This window comes from Spermophilus citellus, assembly GCF_964194105.1.
Source record: "Spermophilus citellus genome assembly, chromosome: 5".
Taxonomy (NCBI): domain Eukaryota; kingdom Metazoa; phylum Chordata; class Mammalia; order Rodentia; family Sciuridae; genus Spermophilus; species Spermophilus citellus.
The window spans coordinates 145,365,609-145,385,559 of record NC_138186.1 but is presented as its reverse complement, the minus strand read 5'-3'; the positions used below and the strand labels follow the sequence as shown (position 1 = coordinate 145,385,559).

The window sequence follows — 19,951 nt, the reverse complement described above, 5'->3', positions numbered from 1 at the left end:
CAAGGTGATGTAACTGCTGCTAGGAAACTGGAGGGTGATCATAGTGACATTATGGCTTCTAGCTTCAACTCACTGCTAGGGCACATGCAGGAATTATACACAGGAAGGGTAGAACCATATATGAGGGAAATCTCAGAGGTCTTTAGTTCTATCTGTGCAGTTCAATTAAATGTAGTGATGATCTACATTTATAGAATCTTTTTGAGGAGACCCTTTCATCTAATTGATAAATTAATTATGTAGTTATTGAGTGGCCAGTAACTATAAACAGTTTATATTTAGGACAAAAAAAAAATCACATGATCATCTCAATAGATGTAGAAGCCTTTGACAAAATCCAGCACTCATTCATGTTAAAAACACTGGAAAAACTAGGGATAAAATGAACATACCTCTTTGGGAGAGAGAACAAAACTGTCATAAAGGCTTAGATGACATATGACATACCCAAGGCCAACATCATACTTTAACAGAGAAAAACTGAAAGCAGGAATAGGACAAGGATGTCCACTTTAACAACTCCTATTCAATGCAGTTCTTGAAACTATAGCTACAGTGATCAGACAAGAGAAGGAAATTAAAGGCATAGAAATAGGAAAAGAAAAGAGCAAATTATCTGTTTGTTGATGATGTGACTGTATACTTAGAAGAACCAAAACACTCCATCAAAAGACTTCTAGAGCTAATAAATAAATTCAACAAAGCAGCAGGATACAAGACCAACATACAAACATCAATAGCTTTCCAATATTCTGATAATGAATCTGCTGACAAAGAAATCAGGAAAATAACTCCATTCACAATAGTCTCAAGAAAATTACTCGGGAATAAATTCAACAAAGGAGGCAAAAGACCTCTACAATGAAAACAAGAGAACATTGAATAAACAAATTGAAGAAGACCTTAGAATATGGAAAGGCCTTCCATGCTCTTGGATAGGCAATTAATATTATAAAAATGGACATACTGCTAAGAGCTATATACAGACTTAATGTGATCACCATCAAAATACCAATGACATTCTTCATGGAACCAGAAAAAAATAATCCTTAAATTCATATGGAAGAATACAAAACTCAGAATAGCCAAAGACACCCTGAGCAAGGACAGTGATACTAATGGCATCAAAAGATCTGAACTCAAAATTATATTGCAGAGTGTTAGTTACAAAATAACATGGTATTGGCATAAAACAGACATGAATAGAAGACATGGAGACAAATCCACAGAGATACAGTCATCTGATCCTTGACAAAGGTGTCAAAAACATACATTGGAGAAAAGATAGCATTTTAAACAAATGGTGCTGGGAAAATTGGATATGTAGAAAAATGAAACTACATCCCTCTTACCTTGCATAAAACTCAAAATGAATCAAAGATCTGGGAATTAGACTAGAAGCACTTCAACTGCTAGAAGAAAACATCATATCAGTGCAGACTGACTCCCTTAATAAGACTGCTAAAGCTCAAGAAATAAAATCAAGAACTGGTAATAAGATGGCTTCAAATTAAAAATCTTCTTCACAGCAGAGGAAACAAGAGTATGAAGAGAGAGCTTACAGGATGAGAGAAAAACTTTGCCAGTTACTTTCCAACAGGAGATAATAATAAGAATATATAATTAGTTATATATATGTAATCAAACATATATATTTGTAATCAATAAGAATATATATTATACATATGTGTGTATGTATGTATATATACGTATATATATATATATATATATATATATATATAACTTAAAAGACACCAAAACCAAGCAAAAACAAAACAAAACAAAACAAAAAACCATCCAAACCCAATGAACTAAAAGACTTTTCTCAAAATAAGAAATGCCAATGGACAATACATTCATGAAAAACTATTCAATACCCTTGGCAATCAGGGAAAGACAAATCAAAACCACACTGAGATTTTATCTTACTCCAATTGGAATGGCAATCATCAAAATTATAAATAACAAATGCTGGCAAGAATGTAGGGGAAAAGGTACACTTATACATTGTTGGTAGGACTGCAAATAAGTATAATCACTTTGGAAAGCAGTATGAGGAATCTTTAAGAAATGGAACCACTATATGATCCAGCTATCCCACTCCTTGGTATTTATCCTAAAGAAGTAAAACCAGCATACCATAGTGATACAGGCACACTGATGTTTATAGCAGCACAATTCACAATAGCCAAGTGGTGGAACCAGCCTAGATGTCCCTCAGTAGTTGATTGGGTAAAGAAAATGTGATACACACACACACACACACACACACACACACATTTTACTTAGTTATAAAGAAGAATGAAATTATGTTATTTTCTGGTAAATGGATGAAACATTATGTAGAGTGAAAAAAGCCAGGCACAGAAAGTCAAAGGTCAAATGTTTTCTGTGTGGAAGCTACAGAATAATAGGAATTAAAAAGGACGGGGGATCTCATGAAAATAGGAGGGAGAACAGTGGAGTAGAGGAAGGGTAACGAGAGAGGAAGGAGGGACAGGATAGGGAAGGAACAGCAGAAGGAAATTAAACAAACTATCATGTGCACTCATGTATGAATATATAACAATGAATTCCACATTTATGTACACCTCTAATGCACAAATTAAAAAATAAACCAATAAAGAAGATATCGTTCTTAGGATCTTGTATATTTAGGGATGTGTTTTATATATCTAGGAAAAACTTTGAGACCACTTATAAAGCAAAATACAATGGAGATAAATTAGCATCAACTTAGTATATGTTAAAAATAAAGAGACATGAATGAAAGAGTTATCCAGAATGGAGTGCTGAGATGATTGGAAAAGGGACTTTCCAGTTGGATGGCCAACACTGCCACTCAATGTATGGAGGGTCATGGCAACAGGGTGAAATGCAGGTGGAGGATCAGACAGCATCCAGGGCCAGCAAAGGATCAGGATGAACCCAGGCACCAGAAAGTTCCTGGAAGATCTCAGGCAGAGGGGTGACAGGGTGGCAGCTGCTTGTGGATGCTCTTTTATAGGTGAATGGTATAACGATGAAATATTACCTGCAATGAGTTTCTCTTTAATTTTTGATGTTTGCAGTTTTTTTTCAGATTAAAAAAAGTAAAAGAAGCTAATTATTTTTAAAACCTCCAAACGTTTTTTTAATATCTAGAAGCACGTGATGTAGACAATTGAATATTTCATAGTCCCACCTGTGGAGATCATCACAATTTGCAGGATGTTGCTTAGCACTAAATTTAAAGAGAATCATTTGGAACTTTTAAATTATAAAGATAAATATTTCCTATTTTCCTAATTTTCTTGTGGTTTATATTAGAAACTATGAAGTAAGATTTATTTCCTATCAAAAAAAGGGGCTTTGTGGTTATTTTTTCCCTTTGACTTTCAGAATGTGGTTCCATTAGAGAGTTCTGGTCTGTATGAAATAATGCACTGAACTCTTTGCTTATGTGTGTCCTGCTTGGTGGAACCACATGCCTGGAACCTAGAAATCCATACAGTCTAGAGACTGTCAAAGGTATAACTTCTATTGATAGTTGAAACAGCTCGTTTGGAGGCATCAGTCAATAAGGAGAGGTCATAGATAACACTGGAGCTCCCACAGTTTGTGTTCAATATCACCTTGATGTAGCTACTCAATTCTGAATTCTAAAAAGTATTTCGCTGGGTGTGGGTAAGAAAGTTATTCCAAATCTCTATATCCCTGAAAGAGGTAAAACAAACAACTCACTTCAACAAACAAACAAACAAACAAACAAACAAAAAATAGATACTGCACATTGATATGTGAGATTAACAATCCAGGAGAAATACTAACATGTCCACCTCTTATTGGTTTCATGGATCTAAGGATCAGAAATAGTCAGGTATAATTTCTTCTAATAATTTTCAGGGGTCAAGGTAAATCAAATTACCTCTTGAACTGAGCTTGTTTATGTCAAAGGAAAGTAAATTCAATCCAGGACTTTGAAATTATAGATGGAGAGTGATATAAGAACCACACAGTGAAAATCTTGGAGGAAATTGTGAGATTCATCCATTATCTCCCCTACCACCCACCACAAGTTCAAGGTAAAAAAATATTATGATAGAAGATTTGAAATCTGGAGGGATGACTGGTCACTGGTTTGGGCTTCTGAAGGAACTTAAGATGCCTCATGAGAACTAGGAATTCAAGGTTGAGCAGAACTCGAAACTAAGAGTGGTAATGGAAGGGAGAAGTAGAAGAGCACTTGGGAGGTAATCATAAAGGAGGAAGTGGCAAGAGCAAACTACGTCCTCATAGTCTTCACCAGATGACCAGGAATGCAGGGACAGTCTTCAAGGATTTAGATTAGACAAAGAAGAGAGAGTTAGATGGTGGGTGGGTTTTTAAGTGCAACTGTAGAGTAGGCTTCCCTGGGAAGTTTCAAAGGTAAAATAGAATCTCATCTAGTTTAGTCCTGGCTGAGAGTAGAGAGAACAAGCTAGAAAGTGAAAATAATATCTTCCTTGTATAGGGTTTCACAGCTTTTAAGATTGACATTTTTAAAGCTAACATGAGCTCACTGTACCCTTACTAGAATGCTGAGAAGTAGCCAGGGCCAGAATGACTTCATTGGTGAGGAAATGGAAAGACAAAGGTTTCAGGTCCAGTCGGGAGGACAGAGGTAGAGGAAGGAAGGCAGACCTCAGCAGGTTTTGAAGTTTAGAGGGAAATGATTCTTTTTTTTTTCTTTTTGAAGCAACGTTTGTTCCTTTCCAGGTACTCTTGATTACTCACTGTTAAGTAGGCGGAAGTCAATGAATGGGTAGGAGCCACGGCGTTCAGCAGGAACCCCCGTCTGACCCCTTAGTCGTACATCTCCTAGAAAACAGAAAATCCAAACAAAGGTTTGAAGATGTTGCCAAGTGTGTTCACTTCTCTGCAAATCCTCTTAACCGGTTATGTCAACGGAACCAACACCAGACGTCAGGAGAAGAATGATTCCCTTCCAACGTATTTAAGGGAGTGATAGGTGGGAAGGGGTGTATAATTAATGCTGAGTATAATAAATGAACCACTGCTCTCTTATGTTTGCCTGGTCTGTGAAAATTAGAGCAACTTTTAAGGTTTCCTAAGTGTTTTTGTACTTTTCAGGGCCATAAAGATGAGGCAATCTGAACCTGGAAGGACAAATGATGTGTTGGTATCATAGCTTTCCTTCTTAGCAGTGTCATTTCTCTTGGTCCCAGCACAATTGCTTTCTGACTGGTGATTAACCTCCTTTTCCCTAGGTTGTATCATAGATTTGCATTAGAACCTAATTAGCTCCAGGTGCTTTAGACGGTTAACCACCCTTGCACCTATGATAATCTGTAGAGTTTCTAGTATGCATTTATTTGTAGGCTTCTTTTAATGGGTGTATTCTTTTCCCTTTCTGATGTGTGTGTGTGTGTGTTCTGCCTTCCCCAAAGGTGATAAAATAGCACAGAGGATGCATGAGTTTCAGAATAAGGAGGACCTTGGAGACGCCTGGCTTTGCTACCTGTGCAATCTTGAGGAATTTATTTCTCTTAGCCACAGTTGCCTCATTTATAAAGTGAAAATGACTTGCTTCAATGTGCCATCATCAGTGTCTAAAATAACATTTGCTGCCTAGCAATAAATGCTGTTTCCTTCCTTCTAAACTCCTGCAAAGCAGGCATCCCTGCATATGATGTGATCTGCATTTCTCCATAGCACTTTGTGTGCTATCTGGAACGTGGTGGACCAAACAAATGTCCTTTGTTAACAAGAGTGAAAAAAACAGGTTTGCCAGTTATTACATTTCTTGCAGAATCTGTGGAGAGGGAGAAATACACGAAAACAATATATTTCTGGAATAACTGAATCATGGAGGGTTTCAATTCTAGGAGTATCAATTTTGGGAGCAACGGGGCACCATCTATAAGCCACTTCTCCTCCAGACCTGAAGCATCATTCAGGCCTCAGCCTGGGAGCAGAGAGGAGGAACAATCTTCTCTCTTCCCATCCTAATTCCTTGTGTTAACCAGACTTGGGTGAGATCCCCAGCTACTGCAACCCTGACATTGATGCTGCTTTAAATGTCCCTCACAGACGGGTCTCAAGTGTACTCAGGATTACTGAGTACTTAATAGCAAATACTCAGTGCAAGCCATGAGCTCCCGAGATATTCTCTGCTTTGAATTTTATATTTGTCCTTATTTATTATGCTTTGTAAAATCTGATATTGTACTGCCATATAGGTACTAAAGGATGCTACAATATATGGAACAAAAAGAGAGAAATCGATTTAAAAAAGATAAAAGAGATAAAATGGGAGGAGAAAGGAAGGGATAGAAAAGTACATTTAAAAATATGAATATAATTGGAAACTAAAGAAGGAAATGCTGTCAGTTTTTGATAAGTCTTTAGATGGTCAACAGTTGAAGGAAGCCACTCAGAGGAGTTGAAGGTTTCTCAATGTCCTGGTAGCTGTCTCTAATACCCTATGTTTATAATGCTCTAGCATTTCAAAAATATTCAAAAATTATCACAGTGTTTTGTTTCTCTCACTGGATGCTCATCCTGTGAAGGGAGCTACTACTCTTCTCCTTATTTTATAAGTGAAAAAATAGTGGCTGAGGGAAGAATGACTGCATAGACCTGGATTCACTCTGCATTCACTGAGGGCTCAGCTCCCTCAAAGGCACTCAGTACAAGTCTGCTAACTTTCCTTGAACTTCCTGAGTTGATGCTGTTTATGCTTATAATGAGCAGAGCTGGAGTTAAATCTAGGTTCTTAGACTTCACAGGCAGTGATCTCTCCTCAATACCATTGGTTTCTAACCTTACGAAGTGTGTAAAGCTGATTTTTAAAATGAAACAAAAACAGCAAAACATAACCTTGTGCTGCCCTTGCTATTGTAGAAGTTGTCCTTTTAGTATCCATTGAGAAAATATAGCTTATTAAAATGACATGACAATCCAGTGCTGACTATAAATGAATTTCTATTTTATGGTGATGGTAAGATAGACATACATTGAAAAAAATATAGAGGAGACTGTAGGCATTTGGTCTCCAAAGCTGGCTAGGCTTGGGGATTTTTTGACCTGTTGCTATATTCCCTTGGGACTCTTCCAGGGGTTTCAAGTTTGCCATTTGGAATTTACTTCTCTATTAGTATTTTCATCTCAGTATCACCAAAGAGTTGTCCTGGACTTTGTAGTTATAAGGGTACCATTTTCCCAGAGACTATCTGTGTAATATTGACATAGGTTAATAAGCCTTTCACAGGATTTATTCCTGTAGTCCACCTGGGGCTGTGAGGCAGACAGGCCTATCCTCATGTAAGACTTCGGATTTAAGGAAACTAGACAGAGACAGAACTACAGGGCAGAATGGGTGATGGGAGGGTGATACACTAGGAATGAAGGGACTCTTATATTAACAGGGTCAGCATTTTGCCACATTGGGTAACCTTGGACAAATAAATCAATAGCCATTTTAAGGTCCAATTTTCCAATATTTAAATTATAATTATAGCAATTTTGCCTACCTTACATGTTGTTGTGAGGAAATTATAAGGAGTGTGAGACAAAAGAATTAATGTTATATTGAATCCTTCCACCGTGCTGAGCATTTAAATTTTACATGCATTGTCTCATTGTCAACCCAACAACCCAAAATATATGTTATTATGATTTTATAGTTGAGGAACCTAAAGCCACTGGAAATTTGATAATTTGTTCAAATCTGTAGAGTGAGAGCTTGTGCTTGAACTCAAAGCTAACCCCCAACCGTATTCTTAACCTTTTCCCCAAATTATCAGCAATAATTCTGTAGAAGAATTGCATACATAGTTAAGCATTAACCTTTTTCTCGCCCAGTGAATGCTCTGGTAGCTATTTTCAAGAAAACCAAACACATAGTCCTCAGGGTTCCCCAAAAACTGAACAGCAGGGGCATCTGTTACCTGGATGAATTCAAGATTTCAATTAAGAAATGGAAAGAAATTATTAAAAATATTATTCAGCAGAATAGTAATTACCTGGCAATTACTTTACTCAAATTCTCATTTAAGCATTATTTGTATGATGCACTCCATTTTTTGGAAAAAGAGATAAATAACTACAAAGTAAGTTGATAGCAAAAAATACCAAAGGAACAAATAAGCAAAACAAACAAATCAACAGTAACAACAACAAATAACAAAATCATACCTGGAAGATTCAGTTTCACTGCTTATACTGTCTGTAACTACATTTATGGTCTTAGAAGTGGATTCCTCATAAGCCTCATGATATCCCTTAATGGTAGTAAATATTTGTTTTCAAAAAAGATTAAATCATGCTAAATATACTAGTAAGGTAGGAAGCAGGACAATTGCAAGTGGGCTACAATGCCTTTTAGAGATTGTTTTACCCTGAAAAATGTTAAATACAAACATCCCACGTCTGGGCTATTCCATTTAATCAAAGTTCTAATGCAGTAAGACGAATGTATTAAGCATATATTTCTAATATAGAAGGTTCTCTTTCCCTCTTCCTGCTTCCATGAGCCCCTTCTGATGCTAAATTGCTTCAATATGCTGGTGGAAAGAGAGAAATAACTCAGTAATAACAGTCTCTGGAGGAGCAGAGGGCACTGGGCTGTTGTCCGAAGGACAGAACAAGTGTGTCCTGCTGAGCTGCTTTTCCTGGCCCCCGGTCTCCGGCAATCATCTATTTACCTAAGTCCTTATATCCAAGCTAAACAATTATTTTGACTATTCATTAAGCCCTTGTTTAACTTCAGCAGCTTTTTTTTTTTTTTCCTGGCAAAGGAAAGGTGCCGTGGAAGCCGGGGAGGAAGCGTTGACAGCTCAGAGTCATGTCCTCAGTCTGTTCTTATTGTGTTCCAAAAGGAAACAAACAGCAAGGGAATTCTTATTTTGAAAGGGCTGCTGCTCTTTTGCTTCTTTACTCTGAAAACATAACATGTCGTCCTTGATACTGAAGGCTGCAAACATAGGCAGAGAGCTGAGCTGAGTTCCTCTGGGAGCCAAGACTGGGAGACAGCCCCTCACCCTCCCAGGGGACGTGGCTCTGGATGGACCTCTTGCCCACTTGGCCTCTTGCGCAGTGTCTGTTTAATAAAAGCTTGTGCTACGGAGCAGACATTTATGTGGCCTCTTATGTAACTGGCAAAGAGGGTGGAGACTCTGACGGTGATGACAACTTACAGTGGCTGAAACATAGGCCATATGACAAGAACCAGACTCCAGCCCCAGTTGTGGGGGTGTCAAGGTCACTTCAGGGTGGGGAGAAGGCCTAAGAGAGGGACAGAGAAGTAGCTACTGTGCTCCTATTGCATCTGAGAAGAATGAGGAAGATGATGAAGTTCTTAATAGAAACAGGTTGCAGGAATTCACAGCAGGGGCATCATTAATGAATAAGGAAGCTTCTCTGAAATTGTGGAGCATATACTAAATACAGTGGGGAAGCAGAAGTTCTGGTGAAAAGTATTCCTTTGAGCTTCTGAGCACATTACTAGCTCCTGTCACCCCTACCTCTTGCAAAATGAAGACAGAGAGAACCTGATCCCCAAATCTTAGACCTGAACTTTAACCACACTGCACTGCCTTGGCTACGGAGTTTGTTTCAGATGACTACTCTCAGAATTAGTTAAGAGCACAATTTTTCTTAGGATGTGTATCTAGCCTAACAAAGGTGGGGTGGGGGAGGTTGTGCAATCTCATCACTCCATAGATTTATGGGATAGTACAAGCAGCCATTTGAGAACTCAGGCTGAGATTATTATTGTCCTAAGTACTGTGGCCTTACATGAGAGACCCAAAGGGGCTGATTAGGCCCAAATTTCCCTTGGGGAGGGTGAATTTTCCACTTCAGAGTTTGAGGCTGGGCCTGGCTGGTCACTGAAGACTATGTATTCATTGTTTGACTAGGAGGCTTCCTATCCGTTGATTGGTCAGTTTCACTAGCTATATGTTCCTGGGCTTTCATTGAGAGAGCTTTATATACAGGAAAGAGAAACTGGGAATTGTCCAGAAACCACACTTTTGGCAAAAGGAAAATAATAATAATAATAATAATAATAATAATAATAATAATAATAAAGTTTTCTTTGCATGTGAAAAAAGTTCTTTCTTCTCTTTCTAAAAATCTTGATCCTTTTATCAGAATCAGAGAAAAGGAAATTTTACCAAATAATTCTGTATTACCTTGCAACTTCAGCTCAGTGTCACTAAACACTTTGGGACAAATGTGCATTTGTGGATTTGAATGCTGTGAAAGTAAATGTGTAAAGAACATTTCTTTGTTTTCTAAAGCAGGTAAGATAAGTTTAAACTCAGACCAGGAACAATAGGAGCTATCCTCATTTTTCAGCTTGATAGTGTTTCAGAGGGAAAATGAGAAAAAAAAATAAGTTTCAATCAATGGGGACACAAGAGTCTAATAAAAAGATATTGAACAAGAAGCAGCAGGAATGCCTAAGGAGAATTCCAAGAAGCTGAAAAGAACTTAAAAGAACACAGAGAATTTGTTTCATCACAAAGACAGAAGAATAACTGGAGAGTTACCTTGGACCATGAGGTCCAAGTCTGCCCTACAGAAGAAAATCTCTGAGGCAATACCTTTTACCTCCAAAATCTCCTCAAAATCAAGTTTATTGATGTTGTTTTTCTTTAAATAAATGGAAATATTTTATATATAATGTGCTTAGCACAGTGCATGGCATACAGCAGGCATTCAAACAAAGTAGCTATTTTTCTTATTTTTCATGGTTCTTCTAATATTCTGGGGTGGCTCACCTGCTCCCTATGAGATTATTTAGCAGCCTTTCCAGGCATCAGGAACTGTTTGAAGGACTTTACATGCCTGAGTTCTTGAGTCCTTAGAACAAGTCTGGTGAGAGCTTGTAAGTGGGATTAGATCAGGCAGCCCAGGGAACCCTCGCCCTTGACTGCATGCTCAGTGTCTGCATGCTTCCCGATCACCCATGATGTTATTCATGGTTTCCTTTGATCTTTCCAGGCTGTGTTTCTTCTCTCTGTTAGGTGCCAGGGTTAAAAAAAAGGGGGGGGGGGGCGGGCATGAAAACTGTGTTCTGAGGAAAGTACAATGCGTATCCTGGTGCTTCCTCCAGGACAGCATTGAAAGCCTAGGAGAACATGAATGCAGTGGAGCATGACTTGGCAACCATGAGCCCTCAGTGGTGGAGGGTAGACCACAGGGAGGTGCAGATTCCACTGGAGATGGGAGTATTTTGCAGGTCAGAAGAACTTTGAGCATATGAGTTCTCAAAGGGTCAGCTCTAGGGGAGGCTCAGAAGGGAACTCTAGCCCAACACAGTTCATTTCAACAAACGACCATGCAAAATGTTATACAAGATGTTGGAAAGCAGGTGGGGAAGAGAGACATACAAAGGTACATAAGAAATCCTCTTGGCACTCAGGTAATAGCAGTCCAGAAGAGAGACATGTAAATGAACAGATATTGTATAAACCAGAAAGAGTTTGACTTTTAATGATAATGAAATATTTGAGTTTGGATTTCTTTCTCAGAAGCATTGTTAGGCTTTATGACTTTATATGGGTAAATATCTTGGAAATATTTGAATTTCAAATGACTTCCTAGTAGTCCTATAAAGTGTTTCAGTCAGATTGAAAGAGAACCATTTATTATTAAATATTTAAATTAAATATATTTTTTTACAGTTAAAAGAACTTCATATTTTAGAACAATGGTTGAAGATATGATTTAGACTCTTATATTAGATCTCCAGTAAGAAGATTTCTGTGAATACAGGTAAACAATTTAAATTAATGATGATATTTTCCAGAAATAACTTGTAGTTTTTATGAAGTGGTGTCTTTTGCATCTGATAAGTGTGTTAGCTTTCTGGGAAAAAAATATCTACATATAGGAGGAAAGAAGGGTAGAAGAAAGGACAAAAAGAGGCCAAGGAAGAGGAGGAAGAGAGAGGAGATGACAAAGAAAATGGGCAGGGGAAGAATTGAGTGGGAGGGGAGAGGCATGGTTTAAGGGTAATTCCCAGGTAATTCCTGTCTCGTATAACTGGATAGCTAGTAGTGCCAATCACAGAAAAGTTCAATTTTCAAAGAGAAGTTATTTTGTGTCCTTCATTTGGTAAATGATACTTGATATAAATGAATTGAAGGTACATAATAACTTGGGGCAGGCAAACTCTATGGCGAGGAACCTTGGAAACAACCTTGGCCTGTTGGACCTTTCAGTCCTGCACAGAACAATCCTATGCATCAAGGTAAAACTGTAATTCTAATTGGTTGAACAGAAGAGAAGTATTCTGTGTTATGGAAGTTATAAAGACTTTACCTCGCCAAGGAGGTTGTTGTGAGTTTTCCTTAAGAGGCAATATTTGATTTGAGACCTGGTTAATAAATACGAGTTAATTTGAGGTGTACATATATTTCAATTTGCCCTGGAAAGTCCTGATATATGCCTGTTGTCTTGTCTGGTATACCTAGTACTAGCGCACACTTTCACAGTCAGTATTCTGGTTTGGACCATACATTACGGAGTTACTCCCCCAGTGCATCAGTTCAGGCAGAAGTGCATGTCCGGAGATCCTCTGGTAGGAGGATGACATGTCTGAGAGGTCATAACAAAGTCAAGTGCATCACAGCCAAGAGAACAAAGTGGATGGGGTGGGGCATCATGGTACAAAATGAAGTTGAAGAGGTGTCAGGATTTTGTAGGATGAACTGGGAAGTATGACTGTATTCCAAGAGAATGTGGAAGCCAGGGAATGATTTTAATGGGAAAATGTGTTCAGATGTGCATATTAAAGAAACAACTTCGAGTGAATTATGAAGAATGGATTAGAGAGGGCAAGAATGACTAGTTAGGAGATGACTGTAATAGTCCAGTGAAAAAAGGTGACAGTTTAGAGAAGGGTGTGGTGCTGGTAGAGAAAAGTGGATAGATTTTAGAAATATTGAGTTGTTAAAATTAACATACTGTGCTGAGGAATTACATTTGAAGTCTGAGGAGGAGGCAGGTATGAAGGATAATTCTTAAATTTCTGGTTAGCATGAGTAGATGACTGTGTAATCATAGAAAAAGAGAATTTTAGAGGCACCCCATTCAGGGGGAGAGGTTCCTGAACTCCAGTTTGGCCAGGTGAAGTGTGTTATGGGGATTTGAAAGCAAAATATCAAGAAAGCAGTTGAATATATGGGTCTGGGGCTCAGAGAGAATGTTTGGGAGGGAGACTTCAGTTTGTAAATTAAAGAAAGCTATGGTAATATGTGAAGTTGTCCAGGAATACAATGAGAAGTGAATAGGGCCCATCCAGCTTTAAACAACACTAACTCTTAATGTCTTGCTAGAGGAAAAGAAGGGGCAATCTTGGAGGTAGGAGGAAAACTATAGCTTATAGTGTCATGAAAGAGAATTCTTCAAGAGGGAAGAAATGGATTCCTGATAGATTTTGCTGAAAGAGCAGATGAAACAATAATTTCAGAAAATTTCATTGGATTGAGCTGAGTAACAAGAAGGGGAAGAGAGAGGGAAAGAGAGAGATGCAGGGTCTTTTGGATATTATGTGGAATTGAGGCATTGAGAAGATTTTATTAGGGAACTGATCTTTAGATCTTGAATAATGAGTGGATCTTAGATAATAAATAAAATTTTAAAAAGCAGCACTTATATAGTATCTGCTTGCAATTGGTCCAACTATTATGATTGAAATGAAGGGTTTTTAGGAAGAAATATCATGCTAATCTTAAACAGTATTAAGCCCTATTAATAATGAAATATAATTTGAAAATTGTCCTGAGAATAGAACAGTCTGGGGCATGAAAATGCCTATAAATTTTTGAAAAATATAGTGATAATCTGTTTAGCTACTTGTCATATTTAAATATACTTCAAGAAAAAACGGTCTCATGGAAGTCACTGCCAAGAAAAGTATTCACTGGAAAGGAAAAAAATGGGTCCATCAATAAGAATAAATATAATTAGAAAGATAAAATACCCACCAAGTCCCAATATTCCTAAATAATTTCTTGTTTTTTTGAACTTTGAATAATTGGAGAGAAGCGTTTTTATGTATTGTTTGTTTTCATGTGCTTCTGAACTTCCTGATTCTGGACGGGAACAAGAACAAACTTGCCAAAATACAGCAAGAAAAGATGTTGCTGATCACGGATAGGAAATACTCCAAGTCCCATGAGATAGTCTGTTCTTAGGAGGCTTCCACACCAAGTCTGCTAACCAGCAGGCCACCACACAACTCGAGCCTGCTCAGCACTGGGAAGAACTTGGGAGTTCTTCAGCCACTGTGCCAACATGGCGCCTGGGCTTCTTTTAAGGTCCAAGAGTTATTCATTTTTTTTCTTTATTTTTCAGAAGGGAAACAGATGGCAAAAACTGGACTCAGTAAGGAAATGATTGAATCCATTACATTATACCCATGTTATAGAATGTTATGCTCTTAAAAACAGTAACATATCTCCATAGTAATAGCTAACACTTATTGAGTTTCTAGCAATGTTTGAAGTGCTTTTCATGAATTAATTTATTTAATCTCCATGATTCCCTGTGAGATGGAGAAGTTATATGACTTTGCCCAGATGAAGCCAGATTTGAAACCAAGGTACCTGGCTCCCCAGCCTGTGCCCTTGACTGTTTTCTATCCCTGTTCAAAGATGCCTTGACAGGAAGTGAGAGCCATGGACTATTATTCAGGGAGGATGGGTATTACGTAGTGTTTGAAACTATATCATAAAGGAAGCGAATCCCTAGTGTGAAAAGCTATTTAGTATCTCTGTGGCTTTTTGTAAGTCTTTCTCATCCTCGGATCCATCAAATCTTCTGTTTTATTAAGAAGGGATAGTGATATCTGCCCTGTATACCTCACAGATGGTAGGAATCAAGTGAAATCACATGAACAAAAGTGCGCTGCCAATTGCTTTGTAATAAAGTTTTATTATTAAGATTATTCTTGTTGATATAGAAGGGACACCAGTAGAGTAGAGAGAGGGAACCAAAGGAAGGGAGGAGGGGAGGGAAATGGCAGGTGAATAAAATTGACAAATTTTGGTATGTGTATGTATGAATATGTCACAATAAATCTCACTTTTATGTATAATTAATGCACCAATTTAAAAGAATAATCTTGTTAATATTGCCATATAAATATTGAACATACATGATATAAAAATTCTATATTTCCATATTAAATTTTATAAATTATATAAATAATATTATTTTTTATATCATTATAAAAATCTAGATCAGCATTAAAATAAGTTTAAGGGAGAAACATTATTCTTTGATATGCAATTAAACATTATGTAAATTAGAGGATGTTATAATCAAATGTGTTTGGGATACATGGAGTGTTAACAAAATTAATTTTCCTTTTGAAATTGTAGGAATTCCCAGACCCTTCAGTATGCTAATGTCCTTTGTAGCATCCAAGTAGGTGAGATTATACAGCATTTCCCAAATATGTAAATATGTTTTTGTTGATGAAACATGTTTTCCAAGTATCTTCTGTGATGACTGTATTTGGGGTTATAATTGGGTATGTATTGCACTCCATGGAGCATGTGTGTGAGTGTGTGTGTGTGTGTGTGTGTGTGTGTGTGTGTGTGTGTGCTTGTGACGGTTAGATCAAAATCTTAGCAATGAAAGGAACTTAGAGACTCCCCTAGCCCCACTTTTGGGTACCATCACTTCTTGCACATCACTTCTTGCATCCTTGTGATTAAATCTATACCTCTGGTTTTAAATTTTGGGGACTGCAGGCAAATTGAATTTTTGTTCACTTATTCCTCAAATAGGTTTTTAATTGTTTGGTACTTGCTGGCTCCCATTCGGGACTCTGGGAATATAGTAGTAAACAAAGCAGACAAAATGTGCATACCCTTCTGGGGCTGAGATTCTAGGAGTCTAAAGGGAAGACACAGTAAACAAAATCAGAGAGTGAGTTGCCTTCTACAGGGAAGTAATGTCAGGTCTATGGAGTGAAATAGAGCAGTGGAGGGGGTGCAAGGTGGACTCCATTGGCCTGGGTGGGTGAAGTGTGGTTTTCATAGGACAGGGCTCAGGAAGGCTTGAGTAAAGACTTGAATAGAAGTATAGGAGCACCTGAGACTATTTGGGAGGAGCATTTCAGGCTCAGGGAACAAGTTCAAGACCTCAAGGAAAACCTCTAGTATGTTCTAGAATCAGCAAACAGACCATCATGCAGAACAGGGAGGGAAGGAATTGGAGATGTTTGAACAGGAGGAGCTGAAGGCAGAGAGAAAGAGAGCAAGTGAGGGGACTGAGGAGGTATAGGGTCTCAATCTGTTCCTCCAGAATTCATGTTGAAATCTAATTCCTGAATTCCCATTCTGCCTGGATGAAAGGGATTAGTGCCCTTATAACAGAAGTTGAAGGGAGCTGCCTTGCCCCTTGTTCCCTGTGAGGACATGTAGAAGGCACTTAGGGTTAGAGAACAGGCCCTTGCCAGACAGAGAATCTGCTGGTGCCTTGATCTTGGACTACTCAGAACTGAGCAGCATGTCTGTTGTTTCTATTTCTAGCCCATCTAAGGTATTTTGTTGTGGTATCCTGAAGGAACCAAGACAGGAGGGGAGTGGCAAGTAGTTTAGGGACTCTGTAAAACAGGAAGACATAATGAGAGTGACAGGATCCTTTTTAAAGGATCAAGCTGACTGCTCTGTTGAGCAGATGGTCAGGGTGATCTATAGATTTAATAGATCTGCAAATGAATGTGTGATCTTGTTCTGTAACTCAGGTCCTGTCTTGCATTTCCCATAATAGTTATGGCAATTCTAGTCAGTCAGAAAGGCCTGTTACTTTGCCCACTTCTCTCTCTGCTCTCGCTCCCAGTGGGTTTCACACTCAGTGGTGTAGATGCTCTCCTGGATCCAGAGTGTGCAAGGACCCCCCAGAAAGAAGCCACCATGAACATTCTCCTGGGTCCACAGAGAAGGCAAAGGTGAATCATGGCACACAGCTATGGTCATATAAGTTGTTCCTGACTTTATAAGTATATGCCTTCCAAATATGAATTGTATAAATAATGCCTGAATTGACTGAATGATAATACCTGATCATAAATTTGTCTTTTGGAGTTTTCTGTCTTTATCAAGACTTATAGCCTTTCAGAATCTATTTTGATGGACCCATCATTATATAAATCTCTCACTTTCTGAAATTAAAGTGTAACAAAGTTAAGAATTCTTTTCTTTGTGAACTACACTATACCATTTCCTCTTTTGTGATAAATGAACCCATAGAAGTATTCTTCAAGTCAAAATTCAACTACATGATTTTAATCTGTTTGAATTTGAGAACTAGAAATGAAATGCTATTGAAGTAATTACTTTGGAGATGATAAACAATATTGTTTATTCTCAATTAATGTTCATTGAATACTTATTGTAAGTCTATTGTATTCATGTATTACTATGTTAGGAATCATTATCACTGTGAGCAATATAACATAATGACAATGATTTTATGCTACCTGGTTATATCAGTGGGACAATTTCTTTTAGTACTAACTACTTAGTTTTTCATATCTCATATGCTGATGTTTATGGTTTTGCTCTGGTGTGTATAATTATAGTGGATGGATTTATGTTCAGTATATAATATTTTCTGCACTAAGCCTATACTTGATGTACTGTATTACTTATCTTTTCAGGCACTCATGATTTTACCTTTTCTATCTTTCTAGGGTTTTCTTTTGCACTGTGTAACACACATACAAACCAACATTTGATTTCCCACTTAATGTATCTGGGTTTAATGTATCTTTTGGACTGGGATCTTGGCTGTACCAGGCTTACCTGGCCACGATGGGGGCCAAAGGTATTTAATATTTCAGCACACTGAAAATCCATTCACAGCACATTGGGTGCTGTGATATTTACAATTAGAACAATATTACCTAGCAACAACCTTCAAACATAGTTTATCATTTTTTTCAGTGATGGGGATTGAAATCAGGGCCTTGCACATGGTAGCTAGGCATGTGCTTTACCACTGAGCTACTTCCCCAGCCCTTATTGTAAGTTTTATTTATTATAATACATACTTCCTAAAGTCAACACATTTCATAGAATCATGTAATTAATCTTCAGGTAATCTTAGTACTTATCAACAGTGGTTGGGTAAGGTGGGGTGTGGGTCACAGAAACTTATAGTAAGAATGAGTAGAGGAAGGAAACCATAAAAAGATGAAATATTTTTCTCAAAGATCTGGACCAAGACAAGGATGCCCACTTTTACCACTTTTATTCAACAGAGTATGAGTCACAGAAATTAGGCAAGAGGAAGAAATAAAGGGCATCCAAATTAGAAACAAATTGCCACTGTTTGCAGATAACATGATCTTATATATGAAAAACCCAGAGACACACCAAAAAAAATATTAAAACTAAAAAATTACAGAATACAAGTGCATTATAAAAACACAGCAGCATTGCTAAATGCCAATAGTGAATCATCTGAAAAAGAAATTAAAAAGCAATCCCATTTACAATAGTTAAATAAATAAATAAGATGTCTAGGAATAAATTTAACCAAAGAAGTATCTCTGCAATGAAAATATTGTATAAGAGAAAATACTGATGAAAGTAATTGAAAAGGACACACACAAAAATGGAAAAATATCCCATGTTCATAGATTGAGAAGAACTGCTATTGATAAAATTTTTGGACTGGGATCTCTCTTGGATTTCTCTTTGACTACAGATTCAATGTAATATGAAAATTTCATCAACAGTGGTTCTTCCCAATCTATGAACATGGGATATCTTCCCATTTTTGTGTGTGTCCTTTTCAATTTCTTTTATCAGTATTTTCTTTTATGTAAATTAGTACATTGTGGTAAATATGACAACACAGTTGGAGATTTCTCAAAAATTTAAAAAACAGAACTACCATAGCATCCAGCAATCTCATTACAGAGCATATATTCAAAGGAAATGAAATTAGAATGTATAAGAGACCTCTGCACTTTTGTGTTTATTGCACTACTATTCACAATAGGCAAGAAATGGAAACAACATAAATGCCCATCAACTGATGAATAGATAAGTAAAATGTGGGCACATCTATACAATGGAATACAAGTTAGCCACAAAAAAGATTATGTCCTGCCATTTGAAACAACATAGAACTGGAAGTCATTATGTTAAGTGAAATAAGCCAGACACAGAAAGACAAATAACTACATGAACTCACTCATATGTGGAATCTAAAAATGTTTATCTCATAGAAGTTGAGAGAAGAACCGTGGCTGCTGAAGTCTCCTGAGAGGAGGGGAAAGGAAGGATGGGGAAAGGCTGATCAAAGAGTACTAAGGTACAGTTAGACAGGAGATAAAATTCTGCCGTGGTATTGCATAGGAGAGTAACTACCAATGATGATCAGGTACTGTTTGTTTAAAAAAAAACTAGAAGAAAAGGTTTTGAATGTTTCATTACCAATAAGTGATAAATATTTGAGGATATAGGTATTTTTACTCTGATTGAACATTATATGATATATGCATGTTTGGAGATATCACTTAGTACCCCCATCAACCATGTATAATTTTTACATGTCAGTTAAAAAGAAGAGGAATCATCATTTAAAGCAAATGTTTTTAATTCTATGCACTGACATGCAGCAACATAAAGAAAGATAAACTTTTGCATACGTTTAACATAGTTGTATCATTCAGCAGTTGTAAATTTGTAACTAAAATATATTCCTTTTTTTTTCATTTTATTTTCAATAATAATTTCCACCTTTTGGTCAAGGAAGTGGGAGGAAAAAGAAGTTAGCCTACCATTCTTTTCACTTTCACAACAATCTAAGACCAATTGTTTTCAGATACTTTCATTTAATTGGTCTGGAGTGAATCTGGGCATACTTTTACCATTTTCCCAGTTAATCAAATGGGGAGACATTGTTAAGGACCACTGATGGGAATCCCACT

General features: G+C 37.3%; 1 protein-coding gene and 2 long non-coding RNA genes across 5 annotated transcripts in view; 2 read left to right on the top strand and 1 right to left on the bottom strand.

Annotated features, from left to right (window-relative positions):
* PDE7B (phosphodiesterase 7B) overlaps positions 1-19,951 on the bottom strand; it is a 308,410-nt gene that overhangs the window by 73,385 nt on the left and 215,074 nt on the right. For all 3 annotated transcript variants that reach the window (XM_081296564.1, XM_081296565.1, XM_081296563.1), the window contains one exon: positions 4,756-4,839. In XM_081296564.1, the coding sequence (XP_081152690.1) occupies positions 4,756-4,839 (84 nt within the window). The remainder of the gene's footprint in view (positions 1-4,755; positions 4,840-19,951) is intronic.
* Positions 11,266-19,951, top strand: part of LOC308649269 — a 29,844-nt gene continuing 21,158 nt past the window's right edge. The window contains exons 1-2 of the long non-coding RNA XR_014022075.1: positions 11,266-11,385; positions 11,676-11,766. This is a non-coding gene — a long non-coding RNA (uncharacterized lncRNA). The remainder of the gene's footprint in view (positions 11,386-11,675; positions 11,767-19,951) is intronic.
* LOC308649270 lies at positions 14,541-17,229 on the top strand. Its single transcript, XR_014022076.1, has 3 exons — positions 14,541-14,599; positions 15,381-15,430; positions 16,849-17,229. It is a non-coding gene; the product is annotated as an uncharacterized lncRNA (long non-coding RNA).